At 42.1% G+C, this 21678-nt stretch overlaps 1 protein-coding gene across 7 annotated transcripts in view; it reads left to right on the top strand.

Moving 5' to 3' along the window:
- Positions 1-21678, top strand: part of PTPRM (protein tyrosine phosphatase receptor type M) — a 661882-nt gene that overhangs the window by 524281 nt on the left and 115923 nt on the right. For all 7 annotated transcript variants that reach the window (XM_006044986.4, XM_044934694.2, XM_025273106.3 and 4 more), the window contains one exon: positions 4689-4876. In XM_006044986.4, coding sequence (XP_006045048.1) covers positions 4689-4876 — 188 coding nt within the window. The remainder of the gene's footprint in view (positions 1-4688; positions 4877-21678) is intronic.

The raw sequence follows: 21678 nt of genomic DNA, 5'->3' as shown, positions 1-21678 counted from the left end.
GCCGCTCTATAGGAGACGGGAGTTTGATGCAGGAGTTGTAACCAGGACAGCGGGTGGTGGCTGGTCTGGAGGGGCGGGGATGGGCGCATAACAAAAAGACTTTCTCCAAACAGTCCCCATTGATCAGAAGGGTTTGCTGCGTGTGTTCTGGGAATGATTCCGAAAGGTTCCAATGAGTGAACCCAGCTCTAGCATTCTCCTTTTCCAGGTTCAGAATTTGCAGTCAGTTTTGATCCCAAGGAAAAATCACAGCATGTCCAAACTCAGCTGTAAGACCTGAAGTCTGTCCAGTGTGACAGCCATAAATGGAAATAGCTCATTATTATTGTCACTTACTGCTGAGCACTAAAAACAGCTGTTTCAAAAATAGCATTTTTCTAATTATGCCAAACATTATGCAAAAAAAAAATAATCACAGTAGAGTTTAGGCCCCCTGCCCCTCCTCAGAGCCACCCAGGGCACCCCCAGCGTTTCCAAGTGTCTGTCACGCAGTGGGATTTCAGAGGAGCTGATGGTCTCAACAGCAGAATGACAAGGTGACACTTTATAATCACATGGTTTACGAGGTGTAGGATGTCACTGGAAATGAAATAAAATGTTAGCCCCTTCAGGCAGAATGCAATGAAAGTAGGAAGTGTTCCCAGTGGGAGATAAAGAAAAAAATCCCATTTGTCCAAATACAAGGAGGGGGAGGAGAAATGGTGTTACCTAGCCGTGATGGACCCAAACAAGCATGAGCTGCTGTTGTCTTTGAGACCATAACCAGGTGTACCAGGCTGCTTTCTTCCTATCACTAACCTTCCCAAGAAGGAGCACCATACGGATGACTTCCAGGTGCACAACCATCCATCGTAGACAGGGCTCCAGCCTCCGCTGTGCCAGGCCTGCTTCCTAGTTCTCCATGCTGAGTCACTCAGTTGTGTCCGACTCTTTGTGACCCCATGGACTGCAGCCCTCCAGGCTCCTCTGTCCCTGGGATTTTCCCAGCAAGACTACTGGAGTGGGTTGCCATTTCCTTCTTCATAACTCTCCTATCAAGGGTTTATATCTTGGCAACATAATTTTTCCCCCTGTGCTTCTCTTTCTCTTAAGTTGTTACGATTTTTATGTAGAGGGTGTTTTTTTTTCCCCGGTATGATGTTTTCTGGGCTTGATTAAGCCAGTTTGTTGCCTGAGGGAAAAAAAAGAATTCAGACAGAAGGTGAAGAATAGACTAAACCAGAATTTTTTTTATCTGCGTTGTTTTGAGGGCTAATAAGCAAACCCCACTAATGCCAGCACCTTTGACTAGTGACAGTAAGGGAAAGAAAGCTGCATTTTTAGCCTTTTCGTGAGTGAGGGGCTAATCGTAGGCACCCGAACAATGCAATCTATATGCAGATGACATTTGCAGAATCTCTTGATAAGCAAAGATTTGCAATTTCTTTGTGTGGCTGGCATTCATTCCTCGATTCCTCTGGTAGATGTTCTGACCTTGGGGGAGCTGTGAGGGGGTAGGGCTGAGATGCACATTATCAGAGGCAAGACAATGTTCAGATTTCACAGCAGGATTTAGATAAGCTTATTAAACAAATGCCATCTTTTAAAGTCGGGGCTTTGTTATTACAAACACTAATGACATCTTTTAAAGTTGGTTAGGCTTCTTTACAGGGAAAGAGTCACTGGAACAGATGATTCAAATAGAAAAAAAAAAAAAAATACACATTGGGAAAAATAAGTCAGCCAGATCAACAAGTAGCTGTTTACCGTGTTGAACTGGTACCAACATGCCAGTGTGTCAAACAGCAGTGCTTGGGGACTGTCCGTTCCCCATTACTGGGTGCAAAGGTGAATCTGTGTGTCATGTAGGTTATCACTTGAAACCATGCAAAGAAGTTAAGCTGTGCATCTACTCTGGCACTTTGGGGGAATAGTGGTATTATAATTTGCAGGAAGGCATGTTTTGTTGTGACTCAGAGCTTGGCACAATTAAATCCTTTAGTGCTTTTTATTCACACAAGCTAAGGTGCTCAGCCCTAATGTATAAAGCTTTAGTATGCCTTTGTATCATTTTCTTGCAACACGTAGATAGATGATAGACAAGTAGGTAGGTAGATTAAGTCAGACCTCTCCCTACCTCAAAAACAGCATTTGTTTCAAGACTTTTCTAGCTGGCTCATTGAAAATTCTAGAAAGTTTACAAGAGAATGTAGGTAGAATGAATTCTCAATTCTTTGAAAACCATCAGAAATGTTAGTGAGAAACTTTATTTCTGATTTCCTCTTACACATAATTTTTAATTTAAAACTTATAGGTGGGTCATTTTTAACAACTATAGGAAGTTAAGGAAAAATGATATATTTTATCTGTAATCATTCTTTTTGAAGAAGGCAGAGGTAACTGATGAATCACTCATTTTGGTGGAATCAAGATTTTCTGCTGGTGTGGGTGACCTGATTTCAGAACAGATATCACACCAGAAACCTTCCATTTCCCTGTCAGTATCTATGTACTTGATAATAATATTCTCATTTTAGATGGTCTGGGTAGTGTGTAGATACTCTGAGACGTGTCCACATGGTCGTGAGATCACACTGTCTAATGCAGTGTGGGTGATACATGCAAGGCGACAGTAGTGGCCACTCTGTAGACCTAAAACTCCAAGATGCCTCACCTTGGGGTCTGAGCACTGCCTGGTTGCCAGTGGATCTACGTGAAAGACTCACATGATTCATTTAAGAGAGGTCAGAACAGAAGGTCCATCCACAATGGAGGACATTTAATTATGTTCATCCCAAAAGGTACAAAACTGAGAGAATGAGAGGCACGGGGGGAAACTAATTAATGTTCCATTTATTTGAGTATAAAGAGCAAACCTTCCTGCTGGAGCAGCTGAAAGCTCCAGGGATTCAGGGCTTTAGGAGGCAGACTAGCGCCCCTCTATGAGCTTGGCGGTTGCCAATGAACAAATCGGATGTGAAAATGTCCTGGTTTATTTGCAACTATTCTAAGAGATGGGAACAAATAAATTTCTAAATTTCAAAGCAAATCCAAATGGAAAAAGATCATAAAATCAACTGACCACCTTTTTTATTTCGTCTTTGTGTCTGTAGCCACCTTGTAGTGATCAGGTGCCATTTCAGCAGCAGCGCATAGCTACACACCTGTGTGCCACCCTTCATACCATGCATCCCGGGTGCTTTGCGATGCAGATAGAAGGTCCCAAACCCAGGCCCAGCTCACCAAGTGCCCTTGAACTAAATTTCCCTGGGAGCTGAACTTCTCAGTTTAAACAGACAAAAACCCGCAGCTGAATTCTCTATTGATAAACAATCCGGTCTTTTTTTTTTTAATTGAACACATCTTTTCTTATATGTTTTCACTCTTTATGCCTGAAACCAGTTTCAATTTAATGTTCTCATTTTAAGTGACTTTCTCATTATATTTTGATGTGTCATACCCTGAATCAAAATGGCTAAAGCGATTCAGCATTGTAATGAGTTAACCTGTAAAATGTGGAACTCTTAACCTAATAACATCGTCCTGCCTAAGACATTTTTTAATAGCTACAATTTCTGCAATTCATTAATCTAATTTACTAGGAGCCTTCCATTAAAATATAGCCTCTTAAGGCTTATTTGACCAAATTCTGACATTAATTTCATAGCACAATTTGGTTGACTTGTTCAAGAAATTTAAGTGAGAAAATGTGTCGAGCACAACTAAAACTTATTTAGTCATTACTTGGTTCATAGGGGATGAAAAGCAATTATGATACTATTTTAACCTCCTAATGTTATTGAGTGCTTAAATTAAGCACCTTCATCCTTATGTGATGGGAGAAATGAGGCTTTGCCCTCTGACCACCTATGAATAGAAAACTGTAAAATTAAAGCACAAAATAAAAAATACCTGTACTTATTCACGTAGTATTATTGCTTATGCCCTGTTTCCTTTTTCTCCTCCTCTTTTCTCCTGATATGTATCTTCTTAAAAGTGCCTATAAATGGTAAGTTCCCCCATGCACCCACCCCATGGAGAAGGTGTGGAGGGAATGGGGGTGTGTGTCTTATCTGTAGATCCGGACAAAGCCAGCTGGTTCTGCTGTGCATTGGCCTGCATGTTCGCTCTCATCGAACATCCCATGAGTGCTGTGTCCATTCATCGTCTTTCCAGCTTTGTGATCCTGGAGCATGCAAAGTAACTCATCCAACCCAATTCCTTTCTTCCCCCACCCCATTCATCTTGGATCTCATGTATCAAGTTCACGTTTTCATCGCTAGCTTTATAAGCCAACCCATTCTGTGCACTTTTTCTTTGCTCACAGAACATTTGTACTTTGTTGATTTCCATCTTCATACAAACTAGTTCACGAATCTTCAGAGGACAACAAGACTGGTTTGGAACCAGGCCTTGACGAAGTTTCCGAGTGAAACTTCGGTGAACTTTAGCGCCTGAAGGCTAAAGGATTCTTACCGATCAGCTTTGTGAAAACTAGAGATCGTTTGGACTGCTTTGTAAAAACAGATTCCTGCCTCATCCCCACCAGTACCGCCAACCCCATTTAAACCTGTAGACATTTAACTTTTCTTTTTTGCTGAATCATCGTGGGGATCGTGGCAGCTGTAGGTTGAGGGGATATCAGATTCTCAGCGACCCCAGCATAGCCACTGGTTCCCCTCACTTTCCCCATGATCTTCTCTTCCCAGACGAGACACACACGATGGCCAGCGACACCAGCAGCCTGGTGCAGCCGCACACGTACAAGAAGCGTGAGCCAGCGGACGTGCCCTACCAGACTGGACAGCTGCACCCCGCCATCCGGGTGGCCGACCTGCTCCAGCACATCACGCAGATGAAGTGTGCCGAGGGCTATGGCTTCAAGGAGGAGTATGAGGTGAGCACACACCCCGCCTACACCCAGGCTCCCCTCTGCCTCCTTGGGCTAGCCGCCGGGGGCTGTGCGTCCATCTCCCCCTGCCAGGGCACCCATGAAACGGGTGGGGAAGGATCAGCTGTTTCAACCCTGGATCCGTTTCCATCTGCCGGTGAGACTTGGAAAGCTGGCCTACTTTAAATGGAAAAAGGAGGACTGCTTCTTCACTTCTTTCCTTATTCCACACAAATACACCTTGAAAACAGAAGCCTGCAAGCTCTCATCCCCCTTCCTCATACCTTTCCAGATTTTTCCTGTAATGAAGTCTGATGTTAAACTCCAGGAATTTTGAGTGTTAGCTCAGAAAGAAGCTGTCCAGCTAGAGCAGAGCCATTGTAGGCCAGCCAGTGATGTCTTGTGCTGGAGATAAGATGAAAGTAGAGGGGCCAGCTAGGGTCATGGTGTGACAGCTGTCACTGCCCCGCCAGCTCAGCGAGCAGGTCACCGTCCTGGAACCAGTGTGGGCAGCCCTTGAGGGCCCTTCCAGGAGCAGTGGTTTATACTCTGACACCGTATGAACAGAGTAGGCTTTACCCCTTTCACAGCCTCTGCCTTAGCCAATTCTATTGGAAAGTCTTTGTCGAACTGGAGAGAATTAATTGACTGGATGAAGACTGGTTCAGAAGAGCACACCGTCAGTGTCAGTGTGTGTATGTGTGTGTCTGTGTGTGAGTTTGTGAACTGGGTGAAGGAGGAGGCTTGGATTTCTCTGTTACCTTATGAGTTCACAGTCATTGGTGAAGATAAAGTAGCAGTGTGCTTATAGTAAAAATAGGATTATACAACCATGTGGCTTTTTAAATCTAAGATGTTTCTGTACTTTGTCTACCTGGCTAGCTCCAAGTTGGAAAACATCATGTCTGAAATTAGAGTATTTTTAAAATCAGTGTCTACCACCTCCCTGTACTTCAAGGTTCAAACTGCTTCTTTCTCCTCTTGAGCGTCCCTCATGATACCTCAATTTTAGCAGTGCAGATGCTGTACTTTTCGGTTTAACTGTCAAAGACTCATTGCAGCAGTCAGAGCCCCACCACTGCTCTGCTTATTTTAAGACCAGGTCTCGGACTTTCCTCATGGTCCAGTGATTAAGACTATGCGTTTCCAATGCAGGGAGCATGGGTTTTATCCTTGGTTGGGGAACTAAGATCCCACATGACACCCAGCACGGCCAAAAAATTTTTAAAAAGAAGAGCAGATCTTTGTCCACCTCAAGCAAATACACAGACTTTCTTCTGTTAACACATGTGTCTCACATGTTGCCAGTGACCTCAAATCAAAAGTCTGCAAAACCAAGGACAGAAACTTGGACCAGGCCCTCATAGCTTAGTTTAAGTCGATAAAATATGTCCAGATGAAGTTCTGCATTTTAGCCATGCTGAAATTCTGAGGTTTACCTTTTGTGATTTAATTTATAACTCAGTGAAATTGACTGCCTTTGCATATTTCCTCCTGCACTTTAAAAGGCTGGCTTAGGAATTAATAGGATTAAGAGCAAGACTTCCAAAAGCATTAATATTTTATGAAAGACAAAATTAGGTTATTGAGAAAATATAAGCCTAATGAATAGAGATGACGTCTTTAGTTCTATCCAGTCTTCCGAATGCAGATATTGCTCTAAAGTTTATTAACGATGTTAATGTCAAAGAGATTAGTTATAGGCTCAAATAACAATTTATGAAATAACCTGAGTCCAATTTTTCACAGACTATTTTAAAATACCTACCTTAGGACTTCCAATAGCACACTATAGATGATGCATATTTGAAAATATGAAGAAAATTATTTCATTTTCAGATATCCTTATCCTGAATAAATATGATTTATAAGTGCAAACTGATACAGTGTATAATTTTTAAGCATGTTATAGTTTAATGATTCAATAAGAGTTGTTATACTCTGAAATAAAATGTTTTAGTAATTACATTTCAAAAACCTCTTTTTCCCATGCTAGCTATTAAGTGGATCCGAGGGGATTGTTTGGTTTTTTTTTTCATTTATTTTATTGAAGTATAGTTGATTTACAATGTTGTGTTAATTTCTGCTGTACAGCAAATTGATTCCATTATGCATATATACATATATGTATACACATATATATATTCTTTTCCATTATGGTTTATTACAGGATATTGAGTATAGTTTCCTGTACTACATAGTAGGATCTTGTTGTTTATCCATCCTGTATATAACAGTTTGCATCTATTAATCCCAAACTCCCAATGCAACCCTCCCCCAGCCCCCTTCCCCTTGGCAACCACAAGTCTGTTCTGTACCTCTGTTTTGTATATATGTTCATTTGTGTCATATTTTAGATTCCACATGTAAGTGATATCATATATTTGTCTTTCTCTGACTTGCTTCGCGGAGTATGATCATCTCTAGGTTCATCCATGTTGCTGCAAATGGCATTATTTCATCTTTTTTATGGCTTAGTAATATTCCACTATATATGTGGATTACATCTGCTTTATCCATTCATCTGGTAATGGACATGTAGGCTGCTTCCATGCCTTAGCTGTTATAAATGGTGCTGCTGTGAACACTGGGGTGCGTGTTTCTTTTTGAATTATACTTTTGTCTGGGTATGTGCCCAGGAATGGGATTGATGAATCATATGGCAACTCTATTTTTAGTTTCTTGAGGAACCTTTATACTATTTTCCATAGTGGCTGCACCACTTACATTCCCACCCACAGGGGAGGAGAGTTCCCTTTTCTCCATATCCAGAGAGGCTTGTTTAAAATGAATATATACAGGTACGCTATCGTCACATTATATACCCTCAAGCTATACAATGTTACATGTCAATTATATCTCACTAAAGCTGAGGGAGAAAGTAAAAACTTTTCAGTGACAAAACCATTATCAGCTTTCTTTTTTAAAAGGAAAGGAAAAAACGCAAGAGAATATGTACCAGAGAGGAAAGCAGGAGTACATGGGAACGGGCTCTTGGAAGAAAGATGAGGTGGGAAGTTCTGTAAGGAAGGCTCCCAGTGCTCGGGAATCTTCAGGTTACTAAGTGCTCCCTCCCGGGGGCAGGGAGTGGATGTCGGGGGAGGACTGTGGTGGGACAGAGTCAACGGGACGTGATGAGTAATGCGCACCGGGGCAGACCTGCAGAGTGGCCTCGGGGAGAAGGAGGTGCCTGCTCTGTGTCTCACCTCCATCCCCAAATCTGGGCAAGGATGGCTTGTTCCTTGAAGGATGATTTGGAGTGGGTCTGGAGAAGCGAAAGAGCACGGTTCCAGGTAGACATGGAAGCCAGAGAACCTGAGCAGTCAGGGCTCTATGAGTCCCTCCCAGAAGCTCAGACATCATTCTGGCTGCCGTGGGAAGAGAAGGAGGTTCAAGTAACGCGTGCATCTCATTCTCATCTGTACTTGGATAGAGATCTGGTCATACAAACAGCTTAATTTTTAAATGCTGTCATACAAGGCCCACAGGCATGGCTTGAAAGATAATAATCCACACCCCAAAAGTGAAGGGGAGATGGGAAATGTATTTACTGTAAAAGTGTAACAGCAACTGCATCCCTCTCTCCCCATTCAGAAAGCAAAGTGATATGAAAGTCACTCAGTCGTGTCTGACTCTTTGCAACTCCATGGACAGTAGCCCGCCAGGCTCCTCTGTCCATGGGATTCTCCAGGCAAGAATACTGTAGTGGGTTGCCACGCCTTCTTCCAAGGCCTTATTCCAACCTAGGGAGTGAACCTGTATCTCCTGCACCGCAGGCAGATTCTTTACCATCTGACCCATCGGGGAAGACTGCAGTGTGAAAGCTTGGCTTCCACATTTGTCCTAGCCATGAGTTACTCCAGTGCTGAAACATTTCTAGGGGAAGAATGTCAAGAAAGCCTCAGGTTGCCCCCATGACTCAGTACCATCACCCAGCCAGTCGGTTTCCTTCAATTCACAGATGTCAAAAAACACCAGCCTCATAAACTGTAAAATAATTGTGAAACAGTGAGTTTCTCTCTGTTGACACTGTCTGAACCAATTCGTCTTTATCTTTTCCAAGAAAGAACTGTCTGAGAACTGGCCTCAACCCTGGAAGGGTTCATTACCACTCGAGGAGCTGACACAGAAGTGTGTCCAAACTGTAGGGAAAACATGGTGGGGACAAGAGAGAGCAGCAGCGGGTGCAGATTTTTTTATTTGATTTTGTTCTAACAAGATCGTCATATGGCATCTCTCACCAGGGAAATGCAATAATTTGATTCCAAAGAAACTCAGACATGAATCACAATAAAAAAGTAAACAGGCAGAATTGAACAGAAAACGGCACATTGTCAGCGGAGACGGGACAGAGGGTCTCAGGAGACAGACTCAGCGGAGAGGGCAAGTTTGTTTACGTTGCTGCCAAAAACGAGCTGGTTATCCTTCCCCTAGAGCACAGATCAGTCGGTGCTAAGCCCTTGGGGAGGAGCCACGGGTCTCCCAGAAGTGGAGAAAGGAGGGAACTGCACTCGGGGAGCATTGGAGCCCTGCGCCAGCCACCCCTGCAGACTCCCAGGCCTTCATCACCTGGAATGAAGATTCTCCAGCTCTGCCCCTGGCTGGGAAGCACTGCCCCAGACATGGGGGCTGCTCCTCCCTGCCCGACTGGTATGGAGCGGGGCCCAGCCTCAGGGGTGACCCTGCAGAGACAGAGAGGGAGTTCCTGTCCCTCTGTTGTCCCCCAAAGGCCTTCTTTGGCCCTCAATTTTTGAATTGAATCCAGGTGTTTTCCACGATCCAAGCAGAAAAACATTAACCTGAAGTGGGAAAACCAGTCGTGTAATTCTGAAAGAATGTATGTTGCTATCATCATAAAATTAAGATAAAGGAAGGACAACAATTTAAAACTACTCCCACCTAGGGCCCCCTGGAAAGCACAGATGATATTGTTTTATCAGCTGACAACTAATATTGCTCTGGTGCACAAACATTTATTTTCCAATGACTGGATCTGAAATGTATGTGTGTGCTCAGTCGCTTCAGTCATGTCCAACTATCTGCGACCCCATGGACTGTAGCCTGCCAGGCTCCTCTGTCCAGGGGATTCTCCAAGCAAGAATTCTGGAGTGGGTTGCCATGCTCTCTTCCAGGGGATCTTCCCGACCCAGGGATCAAACCCACGTTTCTTACATCTCCTGCATTGGCAGGTGGGTTCTTTACCACTAGCGCTACCTGGGACGCTTTCTGAAGTGTATAAACCTAAGTAATTCATGGAAGCTACTCCTCAGAAAAATATGTGTGTGTGTACATATGTCTAAATTTATTTAGCAAAGTATTATCCTCACCCCACCGACTTTTCTCCTGTGTGTTTCTCTAGGGCACAAACACAGATGATTAATTTTGTAATTGAACATGGAGACTGGTTTTTTGCTCAGTTTACACTGGGGAATTGGAGACATTATGCCAAAACCTTCAGGCTCAAGTACAACCTATGCGTTTTCCCGAGGAACCTGCATTTTTTTTTTAATGTGTCTAACACCTTACAGCTCCTTGTAAATCTTTTAAAAATGTATGGATTGTAAATTTTCCCCTCTCATCCTTCCCTGCTTTCTGAGTAAAACAGCCGATTTTTTTTCAGTGTAAGCACAATGTTATATTTGATGCCTTTTTCTGTATTTAACACAGACCCAATAGTTGTGGCACATGGGTTTAGTTACTCCGTGGCATGTGGGACCTTCCCGGATCTGGGATCAAACCCATGTCTCCTGCACTGACAGGTGGACTCTTCACCACTGAGTCACTGGGGAAGCCCAGCATCTCTTTTTGGAGCTTCCCAGGTAGCGCTAGTGGCAAAGAATCTACCTGCCAGTGCAGGAGATGCAGGTTTGATCCCTGGGTCAGGAAGATCCCCTGGAGAAGGAAATGGCAACCCAATCCAGTATTCTTGCCTGGAAAATCCATGGACAGAGGAGCCTTGTGGGCTACAGTCCATGGGGTTGCAAAGAGTCAGACATGACTGAGCACACAGGCAACGTATTTGGCAAAGAGTCACAAGCTAAGAAGGAATTGTCATTAAAAAGCCTCACTCGCCCTCTCATATCTGGGTATCTTTTCTTTCTTTCTTTTTAATTTACTTGATTCTCATGTCAAGAAAGCCAGTGAAAACTAAAAAGGGAACACCACTCCCTGAAAACCCACCTCCTCACCTGGGAGAGTGTCAGTCGCTCAGTCGTGTCCGACTCTTTGCGACCCCGTGGACTGTAGCCCTCCAGGCTCCTCTGTCCATGGGATTCTCCAGGCAAGAATACTGGAGCGGGTTGCCATTCCACTTCTAATTCCTGTGGAGAGGCCATGAGACAGGAAGGCCCTCAGCTGGGAAGACAGCCTGCATCCTCAGGTGGGCACAGCGGGTCTGGCGAGGAGAGCACCCCGGGCCTGGTCCCTCCCCGTGGGGGACTAGTGGGCACAGTTGCAGGTACCTCTAGAAAAGCTCTAAGAATAGTGCCCAGCGCCCCCTTTGTTGGGTTTTGAAAGCAGAGGCGGGCAGGGGGAATGAGAGGTGCCTTTTGTGTTCTTACCTGCTGGGACTGTTGCCAACGCAGCTAGTCCATGCTTGTGCACTGTCCAGGGTGGAGGCACCCCCACGCTCACCTCCAGCCCACACGCTCTTCAGATGCGATTTTCAGTTCCCGTTTCATATTCTAAGGCACCAGCTGAGCCCATCAATTGCCACAATCAGTGCAGGTTATTTTCCGTCCCACAGGGTACAAAATAAACAAAACAAAACCATTGAAAGCCAAGGATGGGGAGACGGGGAGCCTTGGCGAGTGCTGCAGATACATTAAGAATCACAACAGCTGCGCCTCCAATGGCTGCCGCAGCCAAGTGAGTTCTGACATGTTTTTTTCCTTTAATTATTATGGGGCTGCTGAGCCAGGTCCATAAGAAGATAAAAACTTTCATCTCAGATTTCAAGGTTGCTTCAAGCTGTTTGGGGCAAGTCGAATGTATGAGTTTGAGAATACTTTCTTAGCAGGTAAAAATTTCAGCATAATTTAAATAAGAGCAGCAGTTGGTTTTTCTTCGAATACTTGGTAGATTGTTTTCCGCTAAACTACAAATATAAAAGTGTTTTAATTTGTCACTGGCTCCATTGTGTCGTATTTGCTTTCAGGACCTCTGATGTGTTAGGTTAATTTTTTTAATCTGGCTTCCTCTTGCCCACGCCCCTGATAATAGCATGGAATCAGAAAATGTAGTTTGTTGTTGTGTTAGTTGTTCAGTCATATCTGACTCTGAGACCCCATGGAGTGTAGCCCACCAGGCTCCTCCGTCCATGGGATTCTCCAGGCAAGAATACTTGAGTGGGCTGCCATTTCCTTCTTCAGGGGATCTTCCCAAACCGGGAATCGAACCTGAGTCTCCTGCATTGCAAGCATTATTATTTCTTCTGACCCTCCATCCTCCTGCTGATTTCAATTCATGGTGGGAGACAGTTTCCAGTTGGTTTGAAGTAGTTCCCATCAGCTGTCTGGTTTCCATGTTGAAACTGGTGATTAGAATTGTCTTCATCTCCCCTGGGAGGGGGAGAGCACTCTCCCCACTGGTTAACATGCTTTTAGTGTCAGATGCTGTTAGATCTCAGGACCTGGCCCAGCAGGGACATCAGGAGCCGGTGTCCCAACGCCTCAAGGGTGCCAGGCATCAGCTGGATGCTGTCACCGCCCACTGACCTGGCCCAGTTGCTTCAGCAGAACTGTAGTGCCCCTCACCCACCTCCACTCGCACCTCCCAGGTCCTGCCTGCTTCTCCTCCCACCGTGTCCAACAGTAGCCCATCCTCTGTGAGCCCACTGGCTGCCCCCCACTTCTTGCAATAGTCCCCTAACCAGAGTCTCTTGGCCAGCAAGGAGATGAAGCCAGTCAATCCTAAAGGAAATCAGTCCTGAATATTCATTGGAAGGACTGATGCTGAAGCTGAAGCTCCAATACTTTGGCCACCTGATGGGAAGAACTGACTTATTGGAAAAGACCCTGATGTTGGGAAAGATTGAAGGCGACAGGAGAAGGGAGCGACAGAGGATGAGATGGTTGGATAGCATCATCAACTCAATGGACATGAGTTTGAGCAACTCCAGGAGACAGTGAAGGACAGGGAAGCCTGGCGTGCTGCAGCCCCTGGGGTCTCAAAGAGTCAGACACAACTGAGGGACTGAACAACAATTCATCTCTTGACATTTAATCTCCCTGTTCATATCCACCCTCCACTCTGCAACGAGTTTTCTTTGGGAAACAGATGTTATCCCATGTGAGACTAAACCACCTGCTCTGGATTCTGTACAAAAATGGGCACTCCTTAGCAGAGGTGCTCGGTTCGCAGGTCATGGGCCCGGCCCATGCTCCGGGCTTCTCTGTAACTGCCTGCAGGTGCTGCCTGCTGTGCACCTCAGGGCAGCTCCTCTGAATCCCTGCCCCTCTCACCCCCTCAGCACCTCGCTGTCTCTGAGCCACACTTCACATCTTGGTTTCTGCCTGGAGGGACTCCCAGCTCCCTCTCTACCTGCCAAACCCGTTCAGACCCAGTGCAGATGGTACCTCCTCCTGACATTTTCCCCGACCTCCCAGTCAGAGACACCAGTCTGTCCAGGGTCTCATAGCTTGGCATATGAATAACATAGTGGGTAGTAATAATACAGTGGGCAGTGTATTAACAAAATAGGGTAAGCTGTATATTAATTGATTATCCAATAGATATTTAAGAAACACTGATGGAAACAGTGAGAGGCTATTTTGGGGGGCTCCAAAATCACTGCAGATGGTGACTGCAGCCAAGAAATTAAAAGATGCTTGCTCCTTGGAAGAAAAGCTATGACCAACCTAGACAGCATATTAAAAAGCAGAGACATTACTTTACCAACAAAGGTACGTCTGATCAAAGCTATGGTTTTTCCAGTAGTCATGTATGGATGTGAGAGTTGCACTATAAAGAAAGCTGAGTGCCAAAGAACTGATGCTTTTGAACTGTGGTGTTGGAGAAGACTCTTGAGAGTCCCTTGGACTGCAAGGAGATCTGACCAGTCCATCCTAGAGAAAATCAGTCCTGAATATTCATTGGAAGGACTGATGCTGAAGCTGAAACTCCAATACTTTGGCTACCAGATTCAAAGAAATGACTCATTGGAAAAGACCCTGATGCTGGGAAAGATTGGAGGCGGGAGGAAAAGGGGACAACAGAGGATGAGATGGTTGGATGGCATCACCAACTCAATGCACATGAGTTTGAGTAGGCTCTGGGAGTTGGTGATGGACAGAGAAGCCTGGCATGCTGTAGTCCATGGGGTTGCAAAGAGTCGGACACGGCTGAGCCACTGAACAAAACTGGTAAATATGTTCCTTTACATTTGTTGAATTGATTTCTGTGTATTTCAACAAATACACTCCTAGAAGGGGAAATGAAATTACAGATGGATGGAACTATTAAAAATACATGCTCAGAATGGTACACATCATCACGTAGAATCCAGCGGGTTTAGCAACATTCAACCAGAAAAAAACTCTGCTGGATAACTTGAACCTTATCAATACCGATGGCTTAAAAATGGGAAGGTGAATGGCACGGTTCCATCTGATGGTTTTACTCACTGTATGCCAACCACATATTTTAAAAGTGAGAGTATTTTATTCTATATATGCTTTCATGCTTTTTTGGTCCTTAATAGAAATAATGTAGAATTATCTAGTGACTTCAGTACATTTCAAAGCATTACTACTGCAGGAGAGAAACTGTGTATAATCATAGACTGTGTATATCACAGATTCAGAGTTCAGAAAGGTAATTTGTGTTACCGTGGGCTTATGGAAGCTTCTAGGGGTGGACTTCTCATGAAATTTCCCGTGGTTCCTAGAATGTCAATAAAGATGTTGATGGTGCCTGCCTTGGTCTAACACCTTATGTAAACTCACTCTACAAAGACACACACACAGGTAAACAGGGAGAAAGATGTATCTTTCTAATCACAATTCTATTGTCATTATCACACCCATTTTAGAGATGAGGGAGTGACTCAGAATTAAGTCTCTTGCCCAAGATCATCCCACTCTGGAGTGGGGGGATTTCCCCCAGACTCTATTGGCTCCCTGCTGTTTCCCCTGCACCACCAGCTTCCTCCTGCAAAATTCAGCCCAACAGAAGGCAACCTTGTGTTTTATTGATTAGATTTGTGATTTCATGGCAGGAACGTTGTCCTCCTCTGAGCAGTTCTTTGTGCTTTGAAGTGCTCTGTCCTTTGGCAGAGGATCCAACCAGCCCTGGGGGCCTTGCTGACAGTGCCAGCTCTGGTTCGTTTCAGAATCTCTGCATCAGCAGATGCTGCCTGTTAACCTCTCTCAGTGTCTCCACTCTGAGAGCACGGTCACTCTGACATCGCTCCTCTCCTGCTCTAGCTTTTCCTTGTAATGAAATGCACAGAAATTATCCTGCACAATATCAGCCACCTGGCTTATCAGAGACCCACCAGGACCAGGTGTAAGTTCACATTGAGCTGCCACTCTTGAGAGGCTTGGACCCCATACCCTGCCTCCCTGTATTGTTGCATGACCGCCAACCAGCCCAGGAGAGCGAGGGAGAAGAGGAAGTGTAGACGCAAGCTGTGCATAATTTTCTCAGAGATCCTCTCTGAAAAGGTTCTGGAAGTGGTGTACTCTTTTTCCAATGAGGTTATACAATACAGCAGTGACCACCTTGTGAACTGGATCTCTGACTGCCAGGCAGAACCAAGATAACACCTCTCATCTTTGACTAAATGCTGTGAAAAATAACGAGTTGAAAAGGCAATTACTTTTTTTCAAAGTAGTTCTGGGAAATTCAAAGGACAGTGGATTGGCAATGGGGAAACTGGGTCCCACGTCTTCAACCTTGCATGTCACTGAAGAGTCCCTGGGAGACCCGGACCTGGGCCCTTGAGTGAATCATCTTCACTGAAGCAACTGGATCGGTTCTGAAGACCACATGTTCTCTAGAGTCTCTGTACATCACGTGGTCACTAGAGTCTCTGTAGCATTAGGCGAGCTGTTGCGTTGGTGATGCTGGACTCCCAGCTTGGTAGATGTACCTCCATGAACGGGATGTTTCTGGTTGATGTATCTCCATCTCCATGGATGGGATGGCCTCTAATGGGCCGCCCTGACCAGCTGTCACTGGTGTGTAGAGGGCATCACCTGGGACCCACGGGCACTTCTCTGGCCCCCTCTTTCCAGTTTTGAGTTTATTCAGCATTTCTAAATGAGGTCATTTCTATCCTGGTGTGCCCTTCCTTGCTTTTCCTCCTCTCGCCATCTCCTACTCCCACTGCCAGCCCCCACCCCATCTCCAAAACCCTGGGAATGCCAGGTGGAGAGGATGCGGTAGTGACGTCAGACATTTCTGTATCAAGTTCTCACCACGCCTGTAGAATGTCTGTGATCAGAGTTCCGTTCCATCTCTAACTCCCACTGTCCCCTGAGTAATAAAGAAATATATGAATTAGATGTTTGGAATTAATTTATTTCACACTTTATGTAATGTAAATCTACATTATTGTTACATGTATTATTCAGACCAAAATAATATTGAATCAGAGGCTGTGGCTTTTTTGACCTGTCCTACCTCTGAAAACAAAGAGAACCTGCTGACTTTTCTAACTTCTTCTGTTGCATCTTCTGAACAAAGTTTTATGTCCACGATGGCCTTCACCTATTATTCAGCATCTTGGAAAATTTTCAACACCTCTTCACTCCCTTTATCTTCTATTGTGGCCCTTTAGGGGCACGCGGGAAACCTTTTATCTGTTTACTTCAGGGAAATTATACAAGAGATACTGAATAATTATAATGCATTCAGTGTTAATTGAAATGTACAGCATATGTTTTTATATGTATTGTATTTATGCTCTTTAGGTAATTATGCATTTGTGTTCCTTGCCAATTTTATGACCAAAATATTTCACTTGGCTGATTACTAAGTGTATTTTAAGCTTACTTCTTGAAACATGAAGAGAATATACTATAAATCCAATTAACATAATTTATCTGCCTAAAGAGAATGCTTTCTTTTATTTTTCTCTATTTTAATGATGAAAAACACTTGTAGGGAGGCAGAGTCACAAAATACGCTTTTATAGGTTTCTGAGTCCCAGTTTTATCATTGTTTTCCTCTAAAAACAACACATAATTTTTGAAAGAAATTTGGAAATTTTAAGAAAAGTGTAAAGAGAAAAAGACAATAAAAGCCACCCATAAACCTACTCTCAGTTTTCAGTAGCTTTCCATCCAATATGTTAATGCACTAGAATCTTTATATAAATAGTGTCATATCTTGTCTTTGCTGTGAACGTTGCTATGGATAATTCTTTGGATTTACCGCCACTATTTTTTACAGATAGACTTCAAGAGGTGGAATTAATGGTTCAAAGTATATAAAATGCTTATGATTCTTTATGCATATTGAAAACCTGGTTTCCAGAAACACTGAACCAATTCACACTCGTAAACAGTCTCCACGAGAATGTTAACCTCAACATACCAGCTCTCAAATAAGTTTTAGTCTTCTTTTTTTAAATCATCTTTGCCAGTTTGATAGGTGGAAAAAGAATATTTCATTCTTGTTCCATTTGAAGGTGGACATGCTTTATATGTTCACCAATCGGGTGAAAATGGTCTTTTGTCAACCGTTCATACACTGTGCCTCTATTTTTTTACTTGAGTGTTAATATCTACTACTAACCTGTACAACCTCTTCCGTGGTTGCCTTGTTATTCTCAAGAATGGATTGGTCATCCTTAAGCCTTGTGTTCCATCATTTTAGGGTCACCTTGTCCATGAAAAATGTAGACATTTTATACAGTCAGCTTCCTGAAAAGCTCTGTGTAATGGTGTTTGCAACTGCATGTATAAAAGCTTGAGGAAACTGACCTCTTGGCAATATTGGATCTTCATCTCTTAATATGGTTTATGCCTTGATGTATTTGGGTCTTCTTTTATATTTTTCAGCAGAGTTTCAAAATGTTCTTCATAAAATCTCATACATCTTTTATTTATGTGTCCTTTTTTGTTTTGGTAGTTTTGTTTTTTATTTGCAAGTAGATAATAGTATGTGTATTAAATATATAGAGATGTGGGTATGTAAGTATATGTGTGTATAATATGTACACACACAAGCACACACACATGCTATTCCCTTTGTATATTGCTCCTTTGTCCAGAAACATTTCTCATCAATATTGATTTCAATCATTTCTCTGTAGATTACTCTGGAGTTTTTCATGGAGAACCAGGTCAACTTTCATTATTGACACTTTTCTTTAGTCTTCATCCTTACGTTTTATTTGTTTTTTTCTTATTTATAAAGCTGACTAAAATCTCCAACACAACATTGTGAATGAAACTTAGGTTGGCAGGCATTCTTGTCTTGGTCCTGATTTTCAGAGAAAAGGCTTTTCATGATTAACAACTAGTTACAATTAGTTTGAGGATATTCCCTTCTATTTCTGATTTATTAAAACTGTTTATTCCATTGGATAAATATTGAATTTGGTACAATGCTTTTTTAGCATTTATTGTTATATGAAATGATTAGTTTATTCCTCTTTTTTGGTATGTTAGTGTGGTAGGTTAATTAATATAATTAACATTCTAATATTGAACCAACCCTTCTTTCTTAGGATAACCTTACTTAGTCATGGTGTGTTTTAAATATTGCTGAAAACTGTTAACTAATGATTTTTGCATCTATGTCCATGAGTGACTAGTCTCTTAATGATCCTTCTTATATTTCTATTTCCTCATGTTAAGAATGAGCAATATATCTGCTTTTTAAATGAATTAGGTAGCATTCTGTATTCTTTCTATTCTCTTCAAAGAGTTTATGTAGGTTTCAGATTATCTTTAGAAGTCATCTATACAAGACTGGCTAGGTCTGGCATTTTCCTCCTGTTAAAATTTTCAGTTACTATTTTTTCAATAGTTATAATACTATTCTGGATTTGTAGTTTTTCTTAAGTTAATTTTATAGTAACTATCTTTCATAAGAACTGTGGGTTTTGTCTAATTCTTTTGCTCAAGGGTACAAGTTTGTTTATATTTTCTTATTGTTAACTTATCTGTACTTGTGTTCCTTTTTTCCTTTATCATCATTAATAGTATTTATTTGTGCCTTTTCTCTTTCTTCTTTCTTAACTTTACTTGCCAGCATTTTGTTGGTTTTATTAGTTTTTTCAAAGAAATAACCTCTGGCCTTATGAAAGAAATAACCTTTCATATTGCATTTTTTTAACTTTTGCTATTCCTGATCTTTACTCATTTCCTTCTACTTTTTTTTGAGTTTACGCTGTTCTTATTTTCAAACAGGACGCTGAATACATTAATTTTCAGTCTTTTCTATGAGAAGCATTTAGTTAAAACTATTAATTTGCCTCCTATGTAACAGTCAAGTATCATTATCATTAAGTATTTTAAAATTTTTATCACAATTACTTCTTTGACCCATGCATTATTTAGAGCATATGAGTGCTTGAATGTGTGTGCTTTAGTGCTCAGGGCATGCGAGATTTTGGGGTTGTCTTTTTATTAATGATTTCTAACTTAAATGTGTGATAATTAGAGAAGATTCATTGGGATTTGTGGACATTATTTAAAGGAATCCTTGACTACAAGGATGTTAAACTTCCTTGTAGTCAATTTTTTTTAATATTTTATGTATTCTTAACAACCATCTTGAGTGCCAAGTTCTGTATATTCTTTAGATCAACTTTTTTAAAAAATTTGCTGTTCAAATTTTCTGTATATGTGCTAGCTTTTTGTCTATTTAATCTATTAATGAAAGAAGTTCAGTTCAGTTCAGTCACTCAATCGTGTCCGACTCTTTTCGACCCCATGGATTATAGCACACCAGGCTTCCCTGTTCATCACCAACTTCTGGAGCTTGCTCAAACTCATGTCCATTGAATCAGTGATGCCATCCAACCATCTCATCCTCTGTGGTCCCCTTCTCCTCCTGCCTTCAATCTTTCCCAGCATCAGGGTCATTTCCAGTGAGTCATTTCTTCACATCAGGTGGCCAAAGAATTGGAGCTTCAGCTTCAGCATCCATCCTTATTCCGGACTGATTTCCTTTACAATTGACTGGTTTGATCTCCTTGCAGTCCAAGGGACTCTCAAGAGTCTTCTCCAACACCACAGTTCAAAAGCATCAATTCTTCGGCGCTCAGCCTTCTTCACAGTCCAACTCTCACATCCATACATGACCACTGGAAAAACCATAGCTTTGACTAGACAGACCTTTGCAGCAAAGTAATGTCTCTACTTTTTAATATGCTGTCTAGGTTGGTGATAGCTTTTCTTCCAAGGAACAAGTGTCTTAATTTCATGGCTGCAGTCACCAACTGCAGTGATTTTGGAGCCCAAAAAAATAAAGTCTGTCACTGTTTCCATTGTTTCCCCATCTATTTGCCTTGAAGTGATGGGACCAGATGCTGTGATCTTAGTTTTTTGAATGTTGAGTTTTAAGCCAGCTTTTTCACTCTCCCCTTTCACTTTCATCACAAGACTCTTTAGTTCCTCTTCACTTTCTGCCATAAGGGTGGTGTCCTCTGCATATCTGAGGTTATTGATATTTCTCACGGCAATCTTGATTCCAGCTTGTGCTTCCTCCAGCCCAGCGTTTCTCATGATGTACTCTGCATAGAAGTTAAATAAGTAGGGTGACAATATAAAGCCTTGATGTACTCCTTTCCTAATTTTGAACCGGTCTGTTGTTCCATGTCCAATTCTTAAAGCAACAGTTGTTGCTTCTTGACCTGCATACAGATTTATCAGGAGGCAGGTAAGGTGGTCTTGTATTCCCATCTCTTTCAGAATTTTCCACAGTTTGTTGTGATTCACACAGTCAAAGACTTTGGCGTAGTCAATAGAAAGAGGGTAAAAAGAAGTCATATATTTTGAATCTAAGTTATTAGGTAAATATAAGTTTAGAATTATCTCCCCCAAGTGAATTGACCGTTTCCTCATTAGGCAGTAATATCATTATTGTTCATTTATTTTGTCTAATTTCAATATAACTATGCCAGTTACTTTCTAATTAGTATTTTCCTGGATATATATTTTCAATCTCTATATTTTAATTGTGTCTGTTATAAATAGCGTATTGTTGTCGTTTTTCAGTCACTAAGTTGTATCTGACTCTTTGCAACCTTTTGCAAAAATAACATGTAGCTGGATTTTATTATTTCAGTTTTTACTTTTAAAAGTCTTATAGCTTTACCTTTAAAATCGACTAATTTGCCACTTGGTACATTTTTAATTTGTTTCAGTTATTTATTTGAATTCATTTCTGTCTTGTTATTTTGTGAGTTATGCTTGTTCCATCTTTTTATGCTTCTTCCCCACTTTTTCCTGCCTACTTTTAATTAGTTGAATTTTTGTCTCATATTTTTCCTACTGTTTTGGAAATTACATACTTTTTTCTTTTACTAGTCACTATAGAAATGTTCGCTTGTATATTTTAAAATCTAGAATTAATTGTTTAACCTCCTCTCAGATACCTTTTTTCCCCTCTAAATATCTCATGATAAGGAGAACCCGTGAAAACAAAGATTTCCTGGGATTTGTAGCACCTACAAAATAGCATTTCTTTAATTTGCTCATTCATGAATTCAGCAGATATCTGCTAAGGACCCTCAAAGGTAGACCCTAGGATTTAAAAGATGAATAGATATCAGTGTGTATCCTGCAGACCAACCTTTTGTTTTCTCCTCCAGGAGTAATTAGGCATCTACCCATGACCACATGGCAACC

This window comes from Bubalus bubalis, chromosome 22 (genome assembly GCF_019923935.1).
Source record: "Bubalus bubalis isolate 160015118507 breed Murrah chromosome 22, NDDB_SH_1, whole genome shotgun sequence".
NCBI classification, from domain to species: Eukaryota; Metazoa; Chordata; class Mammalia; order Artiodactyla; family Bovidae; genus Bubalus; species Bubalus bubalis.
This window is presented reverse-complemented; position numbering and strand designations above follow the sequence as displayed.